The following is a 17468-nucleotide window of genomic DNA, read 5'->3' as shown; positions in this document are numbered from 1 at the left end:
ACATGGTGACCCCTCTACAATGGCAGATGGAGCTCTCAACTGCATTTCTTCCATTTCATGCAGATCTGCTCTAACCCCTTCTTCACAGGGACAGAACAAAGATAGGGTTCCCCTGGTTCTTAACTTCCACCCCAACATACTTCACATAATCCCACCAACAATCACATCTTCCCCTCAGTTTCTTCATTTCACAAAGACAACTCACTTTGTAACTTCCTGTTTCACTCTTTACAGGTCATTTTCCCAGTAGCCTTTTTGATTAGTCTCTCTGGTTTTCTATGACATCATATGATTGCACTTCTTCTATCCTTTCAACATATAAAGAAAACCGTTTTTATCATTTTAAAGTTACCTCAAATTTCTCTGTTTTGAAATCCAAACACTACAGTTGGCACATTCAGAGCTACTCTTAGAGTAGATTTTGTAGGAATATTGACAAAAACTATCAGTATTCTTGTCTTTGTACTATGAAACGGTTTTATATAGCAAACCAAAGTTGATATCAATGATTCAGGATATTTACACAAGCTGTGCCATTTGCAATTCACTCTAATAGAATCAAGGGACATCAATTAACTGCCATGAATTTAAGCTTGTTATAGCTGGAACCCCTGCATAGTAAGCTGAAAGTCTTTACTATATGAAGTGCAAACAGGTTTTTATTGGAGTACTAAGTTCTAATTGCTGCTTAGCAAACTTAAAAAAAGAATTGTGTAATTCCTTCTCGGGAAAAAGTTAAGAGCTATAATCATACACTCAGTAGCCACTTTATTAGACACACCTGTACACCTCATTAATGCAAATTTCTAATCAAGTCAAGTCACTTTTTATTGTCACTTTGACCATAACTGCCGGTACAGTACACAGTAAAAATGAGACAATGTTCTTCAAGACCATGGTGCTATATGAACATCACAAAAACTATACTGAACTACATAAAACAACAGAAAACTACACTAGACTACAGACCTGCCCAGGACTGCATAAAGTGCACAAAACAGTGCAGGCATTACAATAAATAATAAACAAGACAGTAGGCACAGTAGAGGGCAGTAGGTTGGTGTCAGTCCAGGCTCTGGGTATTGAGGAGTCTGACGGCTAATCAGCCAGTCATGTAGCAGCAACAATGCATAAAAGCGTGCAGACATGGTCAAAAGGTTCAGTTGTTGTTCGGACCAAACATCAGAATGGGGAAGAAATGTGACTTTGACTATGGAATGATTGTTGGTGCCATATTGTTTGAGTATCTCAGAAACTGCTGACCTCATGGGATTTTCTTTCACAACAATCTGTATTGAGTTTACAAAGAAAGGTGCAATAAACAAAAAAACATCCAATGAATGACAGTTCTGCAGACAAAAATACCTTGTTAATGAAAGAGGTCAGAGGAGAAAAGTCAGACAGCTTTAAGACAGGAAAGCAACAGTAACTCAAATAACAACACGTTACAACAGTGGTGTGCAAAAGAGCAACTCTGAATGTAAACATATGAAACCTCAGTGTGAATGGGCTACAGCAGCAGAAGACCATGAACATACACTTGGCCACTTTATTAGGTACAAGGGGTAACTAATAAAGTGGCCACTTAAAGTACACATGATGTTTGAATTTTTTTCAAAATGCTGTGTGAGAATTCTTTAATATGACTGGCTGCTTATCTAGTGTCATACAAGAAAATAAAACATTGGTGGAAATGTTAAAGATACATACAGCGCCACAGCTTTCTCCCCACTTGGAAGATGAGATCACAACCTGGGTCACTTCATCCCCTTGTATAAGCCCAAAGTACAGCAATAGCTAGCTACCACTAAGCTAGAAAAGAAATGGTCTCCAAAGGCCATCGAGCCTTGAAGGGCTGCTTTGAGGTTACTGACTGGAATGTGCTTTATGAACTATATGGGAGTATATTAATGGACCTACTGATTGCATCACTGGCTACATCAACTTCTGTGTGGACGCTGTAATACCATCAAGGACTGTTCACTGCTTACCCAACAACAAACCAGTGATTTAAAGGCTCTTCTCAACCACAAAAAGGTAGTCTTTAGATCAAGAGACAGGGAGGAATTGAAACAATGCAGAGGGAGCTAAAGCAGAAGATCAGGTGGCTAAAGAGGAATACAGGAGAGAGCTGGAGAACAAGCTTGGGCAGAGTAGCTCACAGGAGGTGTGGAGAACATCACTGGCTTTGATTGAAGCCAGGAATGCAGCCTTGATTGAGCTAATGAGTTAAACCAATTCTTCAAGCCCCCCCCCTTCAGCACACCAGTCCAGGTGCAGAGGCACCCGAAGTTCCCTCAGCACCAATGCCTCCCCTCCTCCCTCCTCCAATTCAACATGTGGATGAACAACAAAGGCGATGACTACTGACTACATCTCCTTCTTGTCCTGCACCTACATCCACCCATCTACATACCAACTGCCATTGTCCCAATCCTCACCTCCCCTAGCCTCCACCTTCCATCAACTCCCCAGTCATCATGGACTCACCTTCACTACTGAGCAGGTGAGAAGGATCTTAGGAAACTCAGACACAGCAAAGCATTGGGACTGGATGGTGTGAACCCCAAGTTCCTGAGGGAGTGGGCTGAGCAGCTGTCTGGAGCTCTCCAGTGCATTTTCAATCTGAGTCTCAGCCTGGAAAGGTCCCGACTGTATGGAAAACATCACGTGTGGTTCCAGTACCCAAGAAGAGAAAACCAGAAGTCTTGAATGACTGCCGTTCAGTGGCCCTGACCTCACACATCATGAAGACCCTAGAGAGGCTGATCCTCGCTCACCTCTGACCCCCAGTAATATCAGCCCTCGATTACCTGTAGTTTGCCAACCGGGAGCATATTGGAATTGACGATGCTGTCATCTACCTGCTGAACAGAGCCTACTCCCATTTGGATAAGCAGGGCAGCACTGTGAGGATCATGTTTTTTGATTTCTCAAGTGCCTTCAATACCATACAGCTCTCATTGCTGGGGGAAAAGCTCTGTTGTATACTGGCAGACCACAGTTTGTGTGGCTTCAGAGCTGTGTATCAGATATGGCTATAAGCAGCACTGGGGCCCCACAGGGGACTCTATTAGCTCCCTTCCAGTTTACCCTATATACCTTGTACTTTAGGTACAACACTGAGCCATTTCATTTGCTGAAATTCTCTGATGACTCAGCAATAGTTAGGTGTATAAAGGGAGGATGGGCGGATGAATACAGGGCTCTGGTGGAGGACTTTGTCAAGTGGTGCAAACTGAATCATCTGTAGTTCAATATCAGTAGACCAAGGAGATGGTGATGGACTTCAGGAAGACTAAGCCTGCACTGCTCCCTGTTACTATTGATGATGAGGACGTGGATGTGGTGAGGACCTACAGGTACCTGGGGTACACCTGAATGACAGACCTGGAGTGGAACACCAACATAGAGGCTGTGTATAAGAAGGGCCAGCGTCACCTCTACTTTCTGAGGAGACTGAAGTCCTTTGGAGTACGCAGGCCTCTCCTTCACGTGTTCTACTAGTCTGTTGTTGCCAGTAGAGTCTTCTATGCAATGGTGTGCTTGGGCAATGGCATCAACATGGGTGATGCCAACAGGCTCAATAAACTAATTAGAAAGGCTGGCTCTGTTCAAACTGGACACAGTGGAAGCTGTGGTAAAACAAAGGACCCCATGGAAAATCCTGGCAATTCTGGAGAATATTTCTCACTCTGCATGTCTCCTTGGCTGAACAGAGCATCTTTAGTTATAGACAAAGATAACTGCTCCAAAGAGTGCTATATGAGGTCATTCTTATCCTCGGCCATTAGGCTCTATGATGAGTCAACCTATAGCCGGGGAAGTGATGACGTGCTCCCATCAGACTGTTTGAGGTAGCTTATTTTTTATTCTTTCTTACTTCTCTTCTAATATTTGTATATTTTTGCACTTGTAATGCTATTGCGACATTAATTTCCTTTGGGATCAATAAAGTATCTATCTAACTCTCTATATGGAGCACAAACATTATGACTGCTAATCAGTCGGCTGCAGATAATTCCAGGTTACTGGATCTTCATGGAGACTTTCTTTGAAGTTAGCAGAGAATGTGAAACTCACTGGGAACATAAAGTTGCAAAGCAATAGTTATTTTACTATAGTTTTGTAATTTTTGCTCCAGTTTGCATCACATATCATCTGTTTTTATGTCATTGAGATAAAGTGAGTATTTGGTTTTCCTTCATGTATATATCATGTAAATCATTAGTTAAAGCTGTGAATAGTATCCTGAAACCAATCCTTGTACCATTCCAAATTCTATCATTTAGAGTTCCCACTTGGTTAATAATTTGCCGAGTTTTATTTTAGCTAATGGTCCTCTGTACAAGAGCTTAACAATTTTCTTCTGGAACTTCACATAAATAAAATCCTTAAACATTCCCCTATCTACAGTGTTAATCAAAGAAATGTCATTCGGTTTATCGGAATTGACCTACTCTTCATAAACCTATGTCAATCCTCTCTGGCTAACTTGAAATTTTCAATTTTGTTCAGATACTAAATCCTTAATTATAGACTCTCAACAATAATATTTTGGCTAACTGACCAACATCTTGTGAGTAGTGTTTCTCATTCCGTACTGGTTTTTCCCTCAGGGGTATGGCAACCTCAGTTCTGTATCCACTGTCAAAAAAGAAATATTTGACGTGACCCCCAGACCTTGTTTTCATTTAAGTATTGCCATTGACCAGCCTCTTTATCTTGCTGTTTTTTATGTTCATTTTGACATCCACAATTTTTTCATATTTATACAGTAGCACCTACGCCTAAGACTTCTATACCAGGGGTCCCCAACCTTTTTCGTACTGCGGACCGGTTTCATATTGACAATATTCTTGCGGACCGGCTGACCGGCGGGGGGGGGGGGGTGCGGGAGCGTTACCAACGTACCAGAGTAGCAGTCATATACGTTGGGTTTACCCCGATAAAGACTACAATGACCATGAAGCCTTGCGCGTGCACCAGTGCGCATGTGTTTACGTGCCGATTTCTTAAAAATTGCTTGTGCCGATTTCTTAAAAATTGATTTTGCCGATTCTGTTGGCGGCGGCGGCGTGTGTTAATCACGACCGGAATATAGGTGCTAAGTGACTAATACACTCAATTTCGTTTCTAAAAGGGTTTATCTAACGAATTTAATATTAAACACACAGCGCGTATTTTCCTCGCATGAATATAGCGATAAGACAAATATCAGGGGAGCTTGAAGTGTTGAACGAACTTCCAGTAGAAGTGGTAGAGGCAAGTTCGATATTATCATTTAAAGAAAAATTGGATGGGCATATGGACAGGAAAGGAATGGAGGGTTATGGGCTGAGTGCAGGTCGGTGGGACTAGGTGAGAGTAGCGTTCGGCACGGACTAGAATGGGCGAGATCGCCTATTTCCATGCCGTAATTGTTACATGGTTATATAAGTCACTTATAATAGCATCATAACATTTTAAGTAACGTTTGGATATCAAACACACAGCGCATATTTTCCTTGTATTAAAATATAAAATCATTGCACCGCACCAATATCGCTGAATCAGTGGGAGCCCTGGGCTTGTTTTCCTGCAACAAGACGGTCCTATCGAGGGGTGATGGGAGACAGCGATACTCGAAGGGGGTTCCTTATGTCCAGTCTATTCCGCAATTTAGTTTTCGTTGCATTCATTGCAGAGATATGTTGGAAATGGAAGCAACGTTTTCAGTGCTTTCCTGACCATCTCAGGATATTTAGCCTTGACTTTGATCCGGAATGCCGGCAGAAATGTTATGTCAAACATACTTTTCAGCCCGCCGTCATTTGCAAGCTCGAGGAGTTGATCTCCTTCCCGCGCTGACATGGATGACACGCGGGTAATGACCTCGTGCGCGTTTCAAGCTCAACAGTGGGCGTGACGGAATGAGGAAAGGTGCAGCTGACTCCTATCGCCAAATCATATCGTTTGCTCACGGCCCGGTAGCGCATGCCTTGCGGCCCGGTGGTTGGGGACCGCTGTTCTATACAGTACTATAAGCTATTTTTTAAAAAATATCATTTTATGCATGGGTTAATTTTGATTTAATTTGAAGCGCATCCATGTTCATCCTCTCTTTATTTGCCCTTGAAGCAGCAATATATTTGAGTAATAAGTTTTTGTTAAACGTTGACTGTTATTCATTTCTTCAGGAGCTGTCTGACCTGCTGTTCCTCCAGCACTTTGTGTGTGTTGCCTTGGATTTCTAGCGTTTGCAGAATTTCTGGTGGCAGCAATCAGCTGTTAAGTTTCATGTCCCGTTTCAGATGTTGCGTGCATACTAAAATTAAAAATTAGAGTTGGTATTTGATGCCACAGCACCTTTAAAATTATCTCTTAAGACTGAATGTTGATTTTTTTTTAACTTGAACTCTGAAATTCTATTTTTATACATAGATTTATGGAAGATTTGCAAAGAGAGGTACAAGAGATTGAATTCCGAGAGTTCTCTCGAGGCATGAAAACCATGAGAAGAGAGGACTTTGCATCCTGGCTGCTCCACTTCACTGAAGAGCAAAATCGCGGTACCTACTGGAAAAATGTAACAATGAAAATTCCTCCAGGAGAGGTTAGCTTGCAGCTATTATCAAGATAGTGCCTTAGTTTAAATACTTCTAAATGGATTTTTTAAAATAAAACTGTTTATCTGGTTGAAGTAGTACCAAGCCATAACTATTGTTCTGAAAACTATTTGGCCCCTTAAATAATTTAATTCTGTATCTCACTGCAAAGCTGTTAAAAGCAGTAGATGAAAGGAATATACATGGAAGGATGTCTATACCACAAAATTTTCCCAATCGTATCATATGTAAATTGCTAAACATTTTTCTTCTTTATATGTAATCTCACAAAAATCAAATTTCAGGCTAATAACGTTTGTAGAATGCATTTCAGGTTAATAATAGTCACAATTCTTCAGTAATTTGTCTGTGAAAGTGTTTGTATTGCATTGTGGTCAATGTGAATGCATTTTATTTTACTTAATTACTGCTAAATGTTGAGAATGGTATGAAAATCATTCTCTTCACCCTTCTCATTCCTTTTTTGTCCTTTTCCTCTTCTTTTTCTCAGTCTCAGTCTCTCCCACATATTTTGCAAAATATGTCCTGGCCTTAAATATTAATTGATTCTCTGTCGCATCCTAGAGCATTTCCTTCGAAGAATTCAGGGCATTTTATAATTTTATGAATCATCTTGAGGATTTTGCTTTCACCATGAACATGTTCACTTCAGCCAATCGTCCTGTTGGAATAGGTAAATATGGCAACATTTTCTTTTCCATAAGAATAGGAAAACCATTATGAGTATAAGGTATATTCATTCCAACAACAAAAATGAAAGTTTAGTCATCTTAAGTTATGAGATTCACATGTCCGTGATGATGATCTGTGTTAATTTTGCTCTGTCCATTCATTCCATTACTTTCATTTTGTTCTTCTGAACGTACAAGAATACTAGGATATTTACAAAGGTATGAGCATCCATTTATGAATTTTGAAAATAACACCATGGATTCTTAATAATGAGAGCCCTAGATATATTAATCTTATTTTTCACTGTACCACATAATGTCCACTTCCTGCCCAAAGGATGAAACAGTAACAAAATGCTCATAGTTTTGCCTGCCCCTTTTGATTTGTATTTTCATCCAACTAAACATTTTCCAAGATTGCAATCTTCGTGTAAACCAAGAACGATTGCATAAGGCACTGAACAATAAATAGGCAGCAGTTGATTCAGCCTTTGCAATTTGTACTACTGTTTAGAATTAGTCTAAGGTACTTCACCCACAGATGATAACAGATAAGGTAACAATATTCCTAGAAAACACTATCTGGGTGGTATATTATTTTTACAAGACATAGTTGTTTATTCTTCTAATTAGAAAGCCAATTAATATGACCCAAAAATTGATGATGCTGTTTAGCATTCTGCATCAAAAAAATGTGGACACAATATCAATGGTCAACTCTGACCAACAGAGGTCTCAGACTCAGAAAATATATTATGGCATTATTTGCTTATTCTGTTCCCTCGTTAGTTTCTAATCCATGGCATGAAAGCAAATTATTCAAATAGTCATTCATATGAGATCTTTCTCACCACAATGAATGTTGGACAAAATTAATGCCTCAGAACACATTATAAAAACTTATACATTTCAAATCAGTGAATATGAAATAAATTGAAGTAAGACGTCTTTGTATCTCAGTATAAACTGTTCCTCATTCATCTATTTTATCCACTATTCTAACAAGTATTGTTGCCTGGCTGTTCTTTTGAAATTGGTGCCAAATTACAATTTTAATTTGCAATTTATTGACCTTTTTCAGTGTTATATGCTGAACATTGAGGAAAGCATTTATTGTTAGAAGTTCACATTATATTAATCCATCATTTATTCTCAAACGGCTGAGCATTTCTAATTTTTTTCAATATCACTGCAGTATAACAACCACAGTACAATTTAAGCATCTATACAATATAAGGAACACACCACAGAATACCTGGACAGATATAATAGTTCTTTATCTCATGGCCCTATATGGGCACAATATTTATGTTATGTAGTCTAATCTATGCTGCAAGTGTGGTCATATCTATTAAGTTGTTCTTGATGAGGCTACTTTTAACTGTAGCTACCCAAAATAACCAGTCGACAGCAGTTTGACGTGGCACAACCAGAGGCTTTGACATTCTAGCCATTAGTATTTTGGTTTTGCATGGACATTTGTGGAGTCTGCATATTTAAAGACATTTTCTTTGTGCTGTAAGTTCTCCATTGAAATTCTGAAGTGTAATTCTGAGGTATTATAGCCAAATTGTTGCCTTTGATATGAAATTGATTGAAAGCAGGAGACAAAAGAGAGGTGATGGGCATCTACAGTAAATCTGAATGAAATGGCTAATGAAATCATCCAAAAGGATCTAATTTGGGTCTACAACTGTTCATCGTGCATGCATACAGAATGTAGAACAGAGGACAGTACAGTATAGCACAGGCCCTTTTGCTCACAATATTGTATATACCTACTCCTCGATCAATCTAACCTTTCCCTCCTACACAACCCATAACCCACCAATTTTTTCTTAAATCCATTGCCTATCTAAGAGTTTCTTAAATGCACCTATTACATCAGCCTCTACCACCATCCCTGGAAGTTCATGTGTGAAATATAATTACCTCTGACATCTTCCCCCCCCCCCCGCCACCTTCCTCCACTCGCCTTAAATGCATGTCCTGTGGTATTGGCCATTGCCACCATGGGGAAAACAAAAGCACTTGCTGTCCACTCCAAGAATGCCTCTCAGTCGTATACAACGTTATCAAGTTGCCTCTCATCCTCCTCTACAAACAGAAAATCCCTAGCTTGCCTAGCCTTTCCGCATAACATATGTTCTCTAATCCAAGTAGCATCCTGGTAAATTTCTTCTGCACTCTCTGTAAAGCTTCCACATCCTTTCTATAAATGAGTAACCAAAACTGCACACAATACTCCAAATGTGCCATAACCTGAGTTTTATAGAGCTACAACATTACCTCGCGGATCTTGAGCCCCTGCAAATGAAGATTAACACAGCATATGCTTTCATAATTGCCCTATCAAATTGTGCAGCAATTTTGAGAGAATCCATGGACTTGGACCTCAAGACCCCTCAGTTCCTCCATACTGCTGCCATTAACCTTCTACTTCAACTTCAAGCTTAATCTTTCAAATTGAATCACTTCACACTTTTCCGGATTGAACTCCGTCTGCCACTTGTCCACCCAGCTCTGCATCCTGTCTGTATCTCATTGTAACCTATAACAACCTTCTACACAATCCACAACAGCACCAGCCTTCATATCATCTACAAACTTACTAACCCATCCTTCATGTGGTCTCAGGGACTTTACCCATCCTAATGTTTTTCAGAAGCTGCTCTTCCTTAACCTTGAGATGCTCCAGCACAGTAGCCTACTCTATACTGACCTCACATTCATCAGAATCCCTCTCCCTGGTGAACAGTGAAACCTCTCCTACCTTCTGTGCCTCCAGGCACATTTCCCTGAGTGATCCTACCCTCACTCTAGTTATCCTCCTCATTCTCATGAACAGTACATGTAGGATTTCCTTAATCCTACTCACCTAGGCCTTCTCAATAGGATTTAATAGATTTCAATAAATACATTTAATGTCAGAGAAATGTATACAATATACATCCTGAAATTCATTTTCTTCACAAACATCCACAAAAACAAAGGAGTGTCCCTAACAATGAATGATGGTTCAACATTAGAACCCCAAAGCCCACCCCCAGCTCCCCCCTCCCATGCACAAGCAGCAAGGCAACAAACGTTCCCCCACCAGCAAAAAAGCATCGGTGCCCCCCACTGAGCACTCAAGCGTGCAGCAAAACATCAATGAAAACATAGACGCAGTACCCCAAAGACTACTCATTCACCCGGTATTCGACATACCACAGGCTCTGTCTCTCCCTAATAAGGGACAAAAGGGGTGTCCCTGTTTCACAGCGTCCTCTTCTAGCTCTCTTATATCTCTTCCTAAACTTCTTCCTGGTGACCTGAAGAGCCCTAAATGCTTTTTCCTTCTTAAATTTTTAAACATGCTTTCTTTTTCCTTTTGAATAATTGTTGCACCTCTCTTGTCAAGCATGATTCCTTCACCCTATCATCCTTTCTGCCTCAGTGCAACAAATCTATCCAGAATCCCATGCATGTCTTCTCCGTTGTGTGTTTACCTGAAAACATCTGTTCCCAATTTACACTCCCAAATTCCTGCCTAATACCATCATAATTAACTGTCCTACAATTAAATACTTTCCCATATCATCTATTCCTATCCTTATCCATGGTTATGACTCAGCTCATAGCGTAAAAAACCCTATTCCTATTTGCTGACAAAATGCCATTATTATAAGCAGTGGAGAAGGAGTGTTAACTAACAATAGAGGTGTTAAACGATTCAAGTGGGGTAAACAACAGTAGTGATATTGTTCAAAGACAAATGTCAAATCATTCACTTTTAAATCTAGGAGGGACTGAAAAGGATATTTTCTAAATATTGCAAAGCTCATGGTCGTAGTGCATAATTAAAACACTATGAACAAAGCAGAAAAATAATTGAAGATACTTTTTAATTTCTGACCTTACATCTGGAGAACTAGAATACATAAAGATAGAAATTACGCTACAGATAACAAAGCCTGATGGATCTACACTGGGCAATGTGAGAATTTCTGTTCCCCACACATTGGGAAAGATATTTTGCAGAATTTAGGACTATCATTGTGTCTGGAGTCAAGTGATCCTGGTAAAACTCAAACTAGACATAGTATGCATAGAACATATTATAGAAAATAGAACATACTGTAGAAAGTAGAACATTACAGCACAGGAACAGGCCCTCCGGCTTACAATGTTGTACCAATTCAATTAAATTAGTAATCAAATGGGCAACTTAACTAATCTCCTCTAACTACACAAAGGCCATATTCTTCCATTTTTCTCACATTCATGTGCTTATCTAAATGTCGTTTAAAAGTCTCTATGTATCTAGCTCCACTCCAGGCAGTGCATTCCAGGCACCCACTACTCTGTGTAAAAAAAATTTCTCCCTCATATCTCCTTTGAAATTACCCTCTCTCACCTTAAATGCATGCCTTCTGGTATTAGACGTTTCAGTCCTGGGAAATGATACTGCCTGTCTACTCTAACTATGCCATTTCATAATCCTATAAACCTCTATCAGATTTCCCTCAGTCTCCACCACTCCAGAGAAGACACAGGTTTGTCCAACCTCTTATTATAGCACCTGCCTTCTAATCCAGGCAGCATCCTGGTAAACCTCTAATGCAACCAACTAATCACATTACTTGCTTATATATCCACTTCATTATATTTTAAGTAGGTAAAAATAAATACTATATAAATCTACAATTGCTTTTATAACAATTTGTTGCATGAGAAAAGCGGTTTTTCCATGTGCCGAATGTTATAGTATTTTCACTAATTTACAAATGTTTTCCATACTACCTCACTTTTTTTAATATACAGTATTTCTGTTTTGCACGTTTTAATGTATTCAATACGTAATTGATTTTCTTATTTATTAATTTTTTTAATTTTATTATTTTTTTTTCTCTCTGCTGGATTATGTACTGCATTGAACTGCTACTGCTAAGTTAACAAATTTCACATCACACGCCAGTGATAATAAACCTGATTCTGATTCTGATTCATATTAAATTTAGGACAATTCAAGAGGGCTGTGAAAGTTGCAACAGGGCAAGAGCTGTCAGATAACGTTCTTGATACGGTCTTCAAGATTTTTGATGTAGATGGAGATGGATGTTTGAGCAAACAAGAGTTCCTTGCAGTGATTATGACCAGGCTCCATCGTGGCTTTAAGGTAATATCATCATCATCAGGTGCCGTGCCCAGTTAGAGCTTTGACTGCCGTAGCCTGCACACTCCTGTTTCGGGTCAAGTGGATCAATTCATTGGTATTAATTTCCAGTTGTCTGGCTGCTGTCTCCATCATCATTTGTCTTTGTCTTCCTCTTGCTTTTTTTCCCTTCAATCTTTCCCATAAGTACTGTGCATTCTAACTCCTCTTTCCTAATCACATGTCCAATGAAGTTACGTTGCCTTTTCATGATCTCATACATTATTTCTCTTTTTGTGTTTGCTCTGTTCATGACATCCTCGTTCGTCCATGATATTCTTTGCATCCTCCTCAAAAACCACATCTCTGCTGCTTCAATTTGTTTCCTCGTTACTTGATACTGTCCCAACATTCTGAGCCATATAACATAACTGGATAAATGTAACATTTCAGTACTCTGAGGTGGGTTGTCATGCCTAGTTTAGTATTGGTCAGAATACTCTTCATTCTCGTAAAGGTGTCTTTTGCCATCTCTATTCTTCTTTTGATGTCCAAGTCGCACCTGCCATCTGATGTCACCCAGCTTCCGAAGTAGCAAAAGTTCTGTACTTGTTTTATGTCTTCCCCATTTCTTCTCAGCCTGCAGATAGGATTCTCCTTCTTTCTGGATATCACCATACATTCTGTCTTTTTGCAATTGATAGATAGACCCATTTTTGCACTTTCTTCAACAGTTATATCAATTAAGTTTTGTAGTTCTTCCTCCGTACTCACAATTAACACAGTGTAATCTGCATATCTGAAATTATTGATGTTTTCACCACCAACCTTGATTCCCAAGACGTCTCTTTTTTTTGTAATATTGTTTCACTGTACACATTAAATAAATCAGGGGAGAAAACACACCCTTGTCTAACACCTCTCTTGATTAGATTATTAGATTAGATTATGAGGACACTCAGTCCTCGTTTATTGTCATTTAGAAATGCATGCATGCATTAAGAAATGATACAATGTTCCACCGGAGTGATATCACAAAAAAAACAGGACAAACCAAAGACTAACACTGACAAGACCACATAATTATAACATATAGTTACAGCACTGCAAAACAATACCATAATTTGATAAAGAGCAGACCATGGGAACGGTAAAAAAAAAGTCTCAAAGTTCCGATTGACTCCCGATAGCAGGCGGCAGAACAACTGTCAATGCATTGGAAGCACCCGACCACAGCCGACACTTAAGTCCGTCCACAAACTTCGAGCCTCAGACCAGCCCTTCGACACCAAGCACCAAGCACCATCTCTGCCGAGCACTTCGACTCCGTCCCGGCCGCTGAGCAACAAGCAAAGCTGAGGACTCGGGGCCTTCCCCTCCGGAGATTCTGGATCATACAGTAACAGCGGCAGCGAAAAAGGCATTTCAGAAGTTTCTCCAGATGTTCCTCCATTCTCTCACGTCTGTCTCCATCAAATCAGGACTGTGCACGGCACCCTACTTGACAGATTACAGAAATCATTCACCGAAGTGGCCGCGCAAGTTGCATCGCGCCGCCATCTTCTCCTCTTCATCTTCTCCTCCTCTGATTTTCGTAAACTGACTCACTTCTCCATCTATTCTTACAGCGGCAGTTTGTTCCCAGTACAGATTTCGGATTAAGCGGAGGTCTTTGGAACCTAGATCTAGAGTTTTCTGTAATATTTCAAATAACTTATTGTGCTTCACTTTATCAAATGCTTTTGTGTAGTCGATAAAACAAACAAACAAATCTTTTTGTACTTGAATAGCTCGTTCTGATAGTATCCTTAACATGAATATTGCGTTTCTTGTACCATTGTCTTTCACAAAACCACATTGTTCTTTGCCTATTTCAGCTTGTATCTTACTTTTAGCTCTTGTCATCAAAACTCTTAGAAGTATCTTGGTGATATGACTCATTAAACTTATGGTCCTATGTAAATCACATTCTATTGCTCCTGGTTTCTTAGGAATAGAAAAGGTAATATAGAAGTTCTAAATCTCCAGACATACAAATCATTAGCTACTTACAATTTACAAATCCACCATCGAAAGCATCTTTGAAAAGACTTTAATATCCTTACATGGAAGAAGGGCCTTCTGTTTTATCTTCTCCATTTCTGATTATTTTAAGAACACAGAAGCTAGAGTAAGATATTCAGACCCTCATTTTTTGTTCACCATTCAATAAGGTAAGGAATGATCATTTACCTTAGCACTGTTTACCTACACTAATCTCCATAGCTGTGGATTCTCTTAATATCCAAAAAATTTCCAATCATTGTAATCTTCAACAACTGAGGCTCAGCAGTCAATTTTACTAGCAAATTCTTAAGATTCACAACCTACTGGGTACATGGCCAACTACTTGGACCTCTGATTCTGTACATCCCAGCCAAAGGAAACTCCATGGCCATCTTGTTAAGGCCGAAGATTTCTGTACATTTCAATTAAAACACCTATTGATTTATTATGGTCACAGTGAAAAACTTTGGTTCGCATGCCATCCATACAGATCATTTCATTATGTTGGTGCAGTGAGGTGGTACAAGAATAACAGAGTGTGCAAAAAGAGAAGGTGGAGTACAGATAAATCACAAAGTGGAAGGCCAGATAATGAGGTAAATGTTAAGAGTTAATAGTCCATTTTGTTACACTAATGGACCATTCAGTAATATTATAACAGAAGGATAGAAGCTTTCCTTGAGCCTGGTGGTTTCCTTGAGGACAGACATATGAAAAATGGATGAGATGTGGGTGAGGGCAGCATTGATGATGGAGGAAAGAAACCCTCATTCTTTAAAGAAGGAGGATATCTCTTCTGGAATATAAAGCCTCATTCTGAAAAAAGATCCTGCAGAGATGGAGAAACTGAGAAAAGGGAATAGCATTTATACAAGGGAAGAGGAATAGTCAAGATAGCTGTGAGAGTCTGTAGGTTTACAATAGATATTAGTAGACTGTGTCCAGAAATGGAGACAAAGTGATCAGAAAGGGGAGAGAGGTGTCAGAGATGAACCAACTAAATTTGAGGGCAGGGTGAAAGTTGATCTAAGTGATATAATCTCTCCATAAAAATAAATCTTTAAATGGAAGAGAATGTCCACATGAATTTCAATGGCAAGGGTCTGGAAAATCTCAAAATAATGATGATTTCAGAGTCAGGGATCTCCCATACAGTATGAAAGTGCAGAGAAAAGTCTTGATGCACATTGGATGCACATCATCCTTCAAGGACAAAATTCAGAGAATTTTGGACACAGAAAATTAAGGAACAACGTTTAACCTGAAGCAATAAATGGTTTCTCTTTCCACAGATGCTGCTTCATTGGGTGAGTTTTTCCAACACTTTTGTTTTTGCTTCTGATTTCAGCAAACAGTTTAATGAATGTTTCCTATTCATGTTGAGAGGAAAACAAGCTGGACAGGAAAGTGGATTCAATAATAGACATTGAATACTGAACAGGCCAAAGGGGCATATGTCCTTTTCCTGCTATTTCTTCATATTATGATAGAGAACAATAGCTGTATCTGGTTACAGTACCTGAAACATATTGCTTTCATTTCCATAGGCACCGACACAACATGGATTGAAGGGCTATTTTAAATGCGTGAAGAAAGAAACTATTGCTGGAGTTCATGAAGCCTGGAAGCAGTCTGGGAGAAGTCCCTGTTAATTAACTACTGAACACAGGAACTTAAAAAAAATCCACTACCTTACATAGATTTTCTCAACTAACAAGTTCTTCTGCCAGTGAATTTAAAAAGTCCTGCAATATATTTTGACATGGCTATTTGAAACTTGTAAATGTCTTGTTTACATAGTGTTTACAGAAAAAACGCTACACTGTCTTCATGAAAATGTGTTCTGGCAAGTCTTTTCTCACTTGTTTACATACTTAAACCTTAAGAAAAATATGTTGTGCCATTTATAATCAACAGTGATGTGTTCTTTTAGCTGCTATTTATTTAAATAGCAAAAGGGTTAATGTATTACATTTTCATGAAGACAATCCAGTTTCAATAAAATTAGACTTGTTTAAATAGCTGCATTGATTCTTTTTAGTATGACTAATAGTAATTGTGTTTGTTTAAAAATGCTCAAACAAAATAGTTAACCAGTGCTACTTCATTGCAAAGCACAAAATATCCAGGAAGTTCAGTGAATGTTTCTTCAGTTTGTTTTACACATACTTACTATGAATCTCAAAAATTATTTTCAAAAGTGTATGCATTTTTAAAAATTTATTAATCTTATGGAAGTTCTACAAGTAATAGTTTGTGAATGGTTCATTTACTGTGGTGATCTCAATTATTTTAATACTTTTTGGGGGTGAATAAATTTAATGAATACAGTGATTTAATTGAAACTTTAATGTGCGCTGTTTCTTTGTACTAATAAAGTTTGGCTTTCAAAATCAGTTTTGATATGCGTCAGAACATGCATGGCAAATGATTCAAATATTTGCTCTATTGCAACTGCCATTGTCATCATTAAACCATCTAAATATTAACTAACACACATCGCTAATTGAAAACATTAAATGTGTTTGGGACAATACATTGAATGTCCTGATCCTACTATTCACAGTAATACCAATCAATACTTATTGGCCCTGGCTGTCTTCAGGCAAGTTTTTACTGAGTTTATTCTCTTGGAGATACAGTTCTGTTGCAGTACTATAACCGGTTTTGTAAAGTAGTAACTGTAATCTAAATTATTCCCACAGTCCAATGTTTTATTTTAAACTACATGGAAATAAAATCAATAATTCAGTAAACTGAAACCCACGAAAGCAATGCTTTGCTCTGTCAGTTGCAAACAGTAACAGGTGAATTAAAACTAAAGTAATAAGATTTGATTCAGTAATACATTAGCTTGACTATGCAATCAATAATGTTTCACTCCAGTTCAGTAGGTCAATTACCTCCTTTTAGAATTATCAGCATTATAGGCCTTCCCCTGGGATGCTGGTAGAAAGAAAATTAATCTGAAGCCTTTAAACAAAGCAGGCTATGAGTTGATTTGTA

The 17468-nt window shown here is 38.8% G+C and overlaps 1 protein-coding gene across 1 annotated transcript in view; it reads left to right on the top strand.

Annotated features, from left to right (window-relative positions):
- Window positions 1–16901, top strand: part of micu2 (mitochondrial calcium uptake 2) — a 428019-nt gene extending 411118 nt beyond the window's left edge. The window contains exons 10-13 of the mRNA XM_063054190.1: window positions 6424–6595; window positions 7173–7281; window positions 12283–12440; window positions 16010–16901. Of these exons, the coding sequence (XP_062910260.1) occupies window positions 6424–6595; window positions 7173–7281; window positions 12283–12440; window positions 16010–16114 (544 nt within the window). The 3' untranslated portion in view covers window positions 16115–16901. The remainder of the gene's footprint in view (window positions 1–6423; window positions 6596–7172; window positions 7282–12282; window positions 12441–16009) is intronic.
- The last annotated feature ends 567 nt before the right edge of the window (window positions 16902–17468 follow it).

Source organism: Mobula hypostoma, chromosome 7 (genome assembly GCF_963921235.1).
Source record: "Mobula hypostoma chromosome 7, sMobHyp1.1, whole genome shotgun sequence".
NCBI classification, from domain to species: domain Eukaryota; kingdom Metazoa; phylum Chordata; class Chondrichthyes; order Myliobatiformes; family Myliobatidae; genus Mobula; species Mobula hypostoma.
The sequence above is the reverse complement of the archived record's forward strand: the minus strand, read 5'-3'. Positions and strand labels throughout refer to the sequence as shown.